Below are 7,518 nucleotides of genomic sequence, written 5' to 3' on the forward strand. Positions count from 1 at the left end.
GACCTTTCCAGAAGTTTACAGTGGTGGAAATTAAATTTGATTAATTTCTACTGTGTCGGGTTTTTCCTAGGTAAAACGGGGGACGGCGGTGAACTCCAGGTCTGGATCAAAGAAGCCAAAAACCTCACAGCTGCCAAGTCTGGGGGGACCTCAGACAGTTTTGTCAAGGGGTGAGTGAGGGTCCTGGGTGGGGGAGCGATGAGGGCACTGCTCTCCATGGCTGTATTCCCAAAGCTGCCGGGGAGCCTGGAGGAGGGCCCCTTGCAGGGTGTCATGGTCCTTGCTCCTGAGCTGTGCTGGGACAGGCAGGAAGGGGGCTCCAGGCCGTGTCCTGGGGTACTGGGGTGCCCCAGCCTGCAGAGCAGGAGGCAGCTGCCCCTGTGCTAACCCAAGGGGCTGCTTCCCCCAGCTACCTCCTGCCACACAAAAACAAAGCCTCCAAGAGGAAGACGCCTGTGGTGAAGAAGACCCTGAACCCTCATTACAACCACACCTTTGTGTACAATGGTATCAACCCTGAGGACCTGCAGCACATCTGCCTGGAGCTGACGGTCTGGGACCGGGAGCCGCTGTCCAGCAACGACTTCCTTGGGGGTGTCCGGCTGGGGGTGGGCAATGGTGAGGAGCCTGGGGCCCACCAAACTGGGCACCAGCAGCCTTGCTGGGGCTGCTGTGCTGTGGGCAGGAGGCTGCTCCGGCAGGGACTTTCTCCATCTTTTTCCCAGGCATGAGCAACGGGCAGGCTGTGGACTGGATGGACTCCACGGGCGAGGAGCTGAACCTGTGGCAGAAGATGTGCCAGTATCCGGGCTCCTGGGCAGAGGGGACACTCCAGCTCCGCTCCACCATGGCCAAGCTGAGGCCGTAGGCTGTGGCACCAGGACTGGCACTGCTGTCGGGAGCCGTGCTTGCTGCACAGCCTGGCAGGGCTGCCAACTGCGGGTTGGGTTTTTTTTCTTACACTTTAATAAACATGACCTTCTCTAAACAGGCTTGGGCAGAAAGTCTTCTTGGCCTAGCTTCGTTTAAAGGGTTTTTCTCTTGTCATAAGCCTTGTACCAGATTTCAGGCTGAACTGGAGTCCTTGTGGACCCTCCCTTCTTCTCCCCCAGGCAAAATGCTTTGAAATGTCATTGTGTTCTTATTTCTTCCCATTCTTTTTCCTACCACCCCATTCCACAGTCTGCTCTCTCCTTGTCCTCTCCACCCTCTTCCCCATACACAGTCCAGCCCCAGCTGCAGCACGGGATGGGTGGAACTGTGTGGGGTCAGCCTGGGGAGTCCTGGAAAACATTTGTTTTCCAGGCCTCTCAGTGACATATGTGCCAGCACTGACTTTTATACAAATTTATTTATTTCTAGTTAATATTCTACTGCCAAAGCAGTTCCCAGAAAGGGTTCCCTGTAGGTGGTGGGAGAGGGAGTGAGTGGCAGGGGAGATGCCAAACCCTTTGGGGTGGATTGCACGCTGGCTGGCTGCTGTGGGCTCTGCTGAGCACGGGGCCATTTGCTTTTAATAAGGGCTTTTGGAGTGGGAGGCATCAGGTCCAGGTTGTGCACAGGGTGAGCTGTGGGGAGGCTGAAGCTGCTGTGTTAGAGGCTGTCACACTGCTGGCCGGCCTGCCCTCCCTGCCCTGCCCGTGCCCCTCTGGCTCCCTGTCTCCTCCCTGCCCTGGGATTTGAGCAGGGGCACTCCAGCATCTCCTGCCATGGTCCTGGTTGGGCTGAACCATCCCCCAGCTGGAAACAGCTCCGGGCTGCTGGGCAGTGGGACGCTGCTGGCACACAGTCCCTGCTCGCCTCTCTGTGCCAGAACAGCCAGAGAGGGGCTCCCCTTCCCCGGGGTCCTTGGCACCCTGCTCCTCCTCTACAGCGGGCGACTAGAAAAGCAGAAAGGAAGGTGTCCCTCCCCTGAGGGCAGTGGCGGGGGCTCTCCCCGGCGCTGGCTCACTCGCAGGGATCCCCGCTCTGTGCCCGCCGGGCCGCCTCGCGCTCGCTCAGCAGGTACGTGTCGATGAACACGAAGAGCTCGTCGGGGCTCACCGGGGAGATGTAGCGCTCGCGGTCGGTGCCCGCCTTGTCCAGCAGCACCGCGTTGAAGTGGGAGCGCGTGAGGTGCAGGAAGCGCCTGCAGGTGCAAGGGGGGTCGCTGCTCAGGGCTGGGGGCATGCACTGAGGGCTGAGCCTGCCCACCTCTTGCAACCATGCTCAGATCCCCCAGGAGTGGGGGCTCCCATCTCTTCCTCGGGGCTGTGAGCTCTGGGAAGCTCTGGTGATACTGCATTCAGACTTGCAGGGGGGTCCCCCCATTGCACGAGCCCCTTTGGTGCAGCAGAAAGGGGCTGTTCATGAACCCAAGTGCAACCTCATGCTTTGCCATTCCTAGAGGCATTCCCTCTCCCCTCAAACAGGCACCTGGCTCTGCAGGACAGCCCCCTGTCTCCCTACCTGAGCTCCTCGATGATGCCGAGGGACAGGCGGTGCTCCCGGATGCGTCCCACCTCGTGTGGGGGCTGCCCCACCAGCTCGACGGTGGTGACGTGGCGCAGGTCCAGCCCGCAGGCAGCTTGCTGTGTGGGAGGGGGACAGTGAGGGGCTGCTGGATGTGGAGGTGGGGAGGCAGGCAGCAGGAAGGTCTCCTCACCTGCAGCATGGAGATCTGCATCTTGTAGTAGCGGTTTGAGGGGTCGGGGGCTGAGATGACAAAGAGGCGGCGTTTCTCATGGAACTGATCCAGCAGGCTGGCGGCTGAGTTCACATCCGTGTTGATCTGCATGGCTGGGGTAAGAGACAAGTGCGGGGGGAGTTGCCATCGTGGCCCCCATCACCCCTTTGACCCATCAGGCAGCATCCCCCGAAGCGCAGGGCATCGGCAAGGGCAGCTCCTGCCCTGCCCGCACCACTTACGTGCACAAAGGGGCTGGGAGCCCGTCCACTGCTGGGTGGACTGGCAGACCCGCAGGGAGGTGCCCTGGCGCTCGTAGCCCCCGTCGCACAGATACTCGCAGGTGGCACCGTAGTTGTTGCCGTCGGAGGTGCAGGAGATGTATCCGTTCTGCGGAGGCTTCAGGGCAGGGCAGCGCCTCACTGCACGGAGGGAAGCTGGCTGAGGGCTGGGGCTGATGGAGCGCAGCCCCAGCAGTGGGTGTGGAGCCTGGAGCTGGGGGGAGCAGCAAGCGGCCCCACGGGAGCCCTCTCACCTTGGACACGGATGCTGAACTTGCAGCTGGCTCGGTTGTAAGCCTGGTCGTGGGCGGTGTAGCGGATCACATGCTCTCCTTCAGGGAATTCGGAGCCGGGCTCCGGGCCCCGCAGCATCACCCTGCGCCCAACAGACGGGTTTCCCCATCAGCACCCCGGGCAGGGGCACCCGGCACGGCCTCCAGCCCTCGCTGGCAGGGCCTGCAGCACCTCTGCCCTCACCTCTTGATGACTCCGTCAGCAGAGTCCCTCACGCGGGGAGGGTCCCAGTAGACAGTGGCAGTCAGCTTGCCTGGCTCTGCGATGCGCTGCCGGGAGTCTGGACAGCGGATCTTGGGAGGCTCCATATCTGCCCAGAGGGAGGAGAGGGACTCATGGAACCTGTGGATATCTTAGCTGAGCTATGAGAACGAGGCACCAGCCCCGGTGTTGAACCACCCCAGGGACCTCGGAGCCATTTGGACCTGCTGTAAAGCCAGCGCTGTGTGCCCCAGTCCCAGGCTGGTGCCAGTGCTTCAGGGCTAATGGCACTGCGGGGAGCAGCAGGGACAGGGGTCCCAAGGGAGGAAGGTGCAGGGAATGTCCGGGTTGGATGTGAGGTGACACCTGCAGACACCCCAGGAATGAGCAATCAGCCCCTGCGTGCCCCAGCAGCGTGGGGTGAGAATTTACCTACACAGATTGGCTCGCTCCCGCTCCAGTGCCCATCCTCCATGCAGACGCGACTCCGGTCACCCTCCAGCTGGTAGCCGGGCAGGCAAGTGTAGTCACAGCGGGAATCCATCTGCACGCCTGCTGAGCACACGTAGGAGCCCCGCAGCACCGCTGGCAGCACGTGGCACCGGATTTCTGGGATAGAGAGAGCAAAGAGGGGAGGGAAGCGGCTGCCGGCCATGCGAGTGGGCAGAGCACCCCGGACTGGCCGCGGTGGGTGCCTGTGGGGATGCTGGCAAGGCAAGGGCCGGGGACACTCACGTCGGCAGTACGCCATCCCGGACCAGTGGCGGCTGGGCAGGCACTGGACAGCACTGGGACCCACCAGCCGGTACCCGCGGGTGCAGCTCAGCTCGCAGCGTGTCCCCAGGCTGCTGCGGTAGGAGCTGCCCCGGGGCGAGTAACAAGTGGCCTCTCCGCGGTGGATGTTGAGCGTGGCGCACCACTGGGGCACTGCGGGAGAGCAGGGAGGTGACAGAGGAACCTGCCGTGCCTCGGTTTCCCCATGAGGACCCAAAGGATGGGTTGGGTGCTGTTACCTCTACGGTAGTCCAGGGCAGGCTCAGGGGGGGGTTCTTCTGCGTACACCTCGTTGGTGTGACTCTCCAGGTAGTAGCCAGACCCTGGGGAGGAGGGAAGAGACGAGCAGGCTGCGGGGTAGCTCGTGGCTGCAAAACGTCCCGCAACTCCCGACAAGCAACCCCAGCCCTGGGCAGACCCTGTCCTTGGGACTGCTGTCAAGGGTTAAGCCGGGCAGACCGCGAGCCCAGTCCCGAGCGACATGGTGTGCCCTGGCACCAGCCGCAGACTAAACAGCGGCAGGAGCAGCCGTGGTTGTGGCAGGAAACGGGTGCTGGCGCGGAGTGGGCTGGCACCGACCCCCAGCTTCGTGCTGCAGGGAAGTCCTTCCACCCGCTCCCATGGCACCATCACTGCCACGGGGCATCCCAAGGGAAGGAAGAAAGCTGCCCTTTCCTGCCCATCCTCTCACCAAGGCAAGGGATGGTGAGCACGCTGCCCGGCCGGGGCTGGTGGGGATGCAGCCTCTTGCCCGTGCTCCAGGGAAGGATGAAGCTGCTGAAGGGGCTTGGCCGGAGACGCTGGCCCCACGCCACCCGTGCTGCGCAGAGGGGCCCCACGGACGGGGCGAGGACAGCCCTGCGCCATCCTTGCGGGCCGCCCCCGGGCGCGCACCGTGCCTTCATGGGCAAGGTACTCGCCGGCGGGGAGGGACCCGTGCAGGGGGAGAGGGCTGACGTCCTTGCCCGCGGCCCCTCGGCGCCTCGGCCGGCCGCGGCATTCCCCAGCACTGAGCTCACGTTTCCGCCGCGTTTCCGCTGGCCCCCGCCAGCGCTGCCCCCTCCTCGCCGCCAGCCCAGCCCACCGCGCTCCCCTCCGCCGTGGCGGGGATGCTCGGCCCGGGAAGGGACCCCAGGCACAGCGGCAGGCCCGCCATGGCTGCACCCAATCTCCCCTTGTCTCTGCTCTGGGTTTTGGGAAGGGGATATCCACCAGGGCCAACCCGAGCAGAAGCCCCGCCGTCACGGGTAGGAAACTCCATTACGAATCTTTCCAACATGAACTTTACTATGGAGCTTCCCACTCGTTTTCACAAAGCGTTTGTCCTGCTGCTGTTTTCACACGCTGCCATGGATGCCTCGGGGAGCAGAGGAACAGGGATGGTACCCATGGGGGCGGCAGTGGGGATGCGTCCGTGACCGGCTGAGCAAAGGTGTTTTCCGGGGGGGCTGCCAAGACTCCCGCCGGGGTCCTGGGGACGGAGTGCACTGTGTCCCCGCAGGTAGATGCGCCATTTAATGGTGATGTTTCCTTCTACTGCAAGCGCTGCCTTTTCCTTCTCACCTGGGGCCAGCTCAGCCCCGGCTGCCCCGGGCAGGAGCATCCCCAGCCAGGCGTGCTGGCAGCATGGCCAGGGAAGGTGGAAACCACCTCAAACAAGGCTTGTGACGTGGTGGTCCAGCCGTGGCTGGGTTGGGACTGTGTGCTCCATCCAGCAAACATCTGCCGGCCGATGGCCCCCGTGGGAGCAGAGAATCAGCGGGAAACTGCGCTCCCGCAGGCGGGGGTGTGAGGAAGAGAGGCTGGTTTTCTACTCCTCCCTGGATGAGTATCCCAGCATCCCCTCCATTCCTCCCTGCACCCACAGCTCGCCCGCACAGCACCCCATGCCCTCCGTCACTGATGCTCTCCTGGCACCGCTGTACCCAGGCACCCTCCATCCCTTCCCAGCACGAGCCCTCAGCAGGAGCAGAGCCGCACAGGCTGCCACCCCAGGAGCCCCGCTGTGCCCGCACAGCCCGGCACTCACCTTCATGCCACGTGGATGACACCAGCCTGGCAAGGACAACCAGCAGGATGGGGGCTGCCTCCTGCGCCATCCTGGGGAGCCGGGGTGGGCAGCCTGCCTGTCGTGCGGAGTCCGGGAGCGGCCGTGAGCCCTGGCGAGGATGGAGACGAGCTGGAGGCAGGATGACGGCCCCCTCTGTCGCCTTGTCACTGCACAGATGTCTGTCCCTCCTGCCTGGCTGCTCTGCTTGTGCTGAGCAAACTTACTTTCCCCCTTAGCTGCCCATCCCAAACATTCAAAAGCCGTGAGTCAGGCCCAAAATGATGAGATTGTAAAAAATAATAAATCCCAGGATCGCCCGTTTTCCAACGCGCCTCCTGCTTCTCCGGGGCTTTAAAAGGTTGTAAGAGGTTTTCTTCTGCAAGCAGAAGAGCCAGAAGCCTGTTTAGACACAGGAGAGAGCCAAACCGAGCCTGTGCCAGCCCTGACGGGCTCCGGGAACGGGGGCCTGCAGAGACGAGCACAAAACCGCAGGAGCCAGGTCCCCTTTCCCACCTCTCGCCAGGAGGGAGGGAGAGACCCCGCTGCAGACGGGAAGGCTCCGGAACCGCTCCCGGGGCAAGCGCTTGCAGCTGGGGTCTGTTTCCCGGCTGAAGTTCAGCCCCCGCGAGGCAGAGGCACCGCAGTGCCTTTGTCAGGACCCGCTGCCCCCCGGGTCGGGCGGGAGGCACGGCAGGAGCTGGAGCCACCCGGGATTTGGGCTCGGGGGCACGGGACCGCGTGGGCAAGGAAAAGCGGGCCATGAGCCTGGCACGGACAGGTAGGAGCGCTCGCGTGGGGTGTGCAGAGGAGGATGTGCTGCTGTCTCAATGGGCTAATTATGTAGCGGCCAGGCTGGTGAGCGCGCTAATTAATAACTCGCTGTCCTGGGCAGGGCAGGGCAGGCGGGAGGCCCCGTGTGGGGCTGCTGCTGCCGATTGTGGGGAGCCCACAGCCCCCGCAGCCCGGGCACATCCCCGGGAGGGCTCGCCCCGCGGAGGGCAGGAAGCCCGGCGCTCGTTAGCATGGTGGTAATGCCATGTGCTGGGGCGCGGGGTGGCTGTCCCGCTGGACACCTGGACAGGGGGTGGGGCACGCTAGGGCTGCATCAGCAGAGCAGGGACTGGCTGGCACCGGGCAGGAGGTGGCACGGGACAGGCGGGGGGTGGCACCGGGGAGGCAGGGAATGATGGCATGGGTCGGGCAAGGGGTGGCACAGGGTAGCACGGGGCAGGCGGGAGGGGGCAGCGGGGGGG

General features: G+C 63.8%; 2 protein-coding genes across 4 annotated transcripts in view; one reads left to right on the forward strand and one right to left on the reverse strand.

Annotated features, from left to right (window-relative positions):
* SYTL4 (synaptotagmin like 4) overlaps positions 1 to 992 on the forward strand; it is a 6,443-nt gene extending 5,451 nt beyond the window's left edge. The window contains exons 14-16 of the mRNA XM_008641494.2: positions 71 to 170; positions 410 to 618; positions 726 to 992. Of these exons, the coding sequence (XP_008639716.1) occupies positions 71 to 170; positions 410 to 618; positions 726 to 868 (452 nt within the window). The 3' untranslated portion in view covers positions 869 to 992. The remainder of the gene's footprint in view (positions 1 to 70; positions 171 to 409; positions 619 to 725) is intronic.
* A 340-nt stretch (positions 993 to 1,332) lies between these two features.
* SRPX2 (sushi repeat containing protein, X-linked 2) lies at positions 1,333 to 6,966 on the reverse strand. 3 transcript variants are annotated; one of them, XM_017742304.1, is made up of 11 exons: positions 6,490 to 6,966; positions 6,245 to 6,374; positions 4,455 to 4,538; positions 4,177 to 4,368; positions 3,874 to 4,050; positions 3,424 to 3,550; positions 3,201 to 3,322; positions 2,908 to 3,087; positions 2,645 to 2,778; positions 2,449 to 2,570; positions 1,333 to 2,128 (listed from the first exon to the last, which is right to left on the reverse strand). In XM_017742304.1, the coding sequence occupies exons 2-11, from the start codon at positions 6,312 to 6,314 to the stop codon at positions 1,948 to 1,950; spliced, it is 1,389 nt and encodes a 462-aa protein (XP_017597793.1). In that variant the 5' UTR covers positions 6,315 to 6,374; positions 6,490 to 6,966; the 3' UTR covers positions 1,333 to 1,947. The 3 variants fall into 3 exon arrangements, with proteins under 3 accessions (XP_017597793.1, XP_008640329.1, XP_017597791.1); XM_008642107.2 differs by having other exon boundaries at positions 6,245 to 6,966; XM_017742302.1 differs by lacking the exons at positions 6,245 to 6,374; positions 6,490 to 6,966 and adding an exon at positions 4,907 to 6,234.
* Positions 6,967 to 7,518: the final 552 nt, after the last annotated feature.

Source organism: Corvus brachyrhynchos, unplaced genomic scaffold (genome assembly GCF_000691975.1).
Source record: "Corvus brachyrhynchos isolate BGI_N302 unplaced genomic scaffold, ASM69197v1 scaffold220, whole genome shotgun sequence".
Lineage (NCBI taxonomy): Eukaryota > Metazoa > Chordata > Aves > Passeriformes > Corvidae > Corvus > Corvus brachyrhynchos.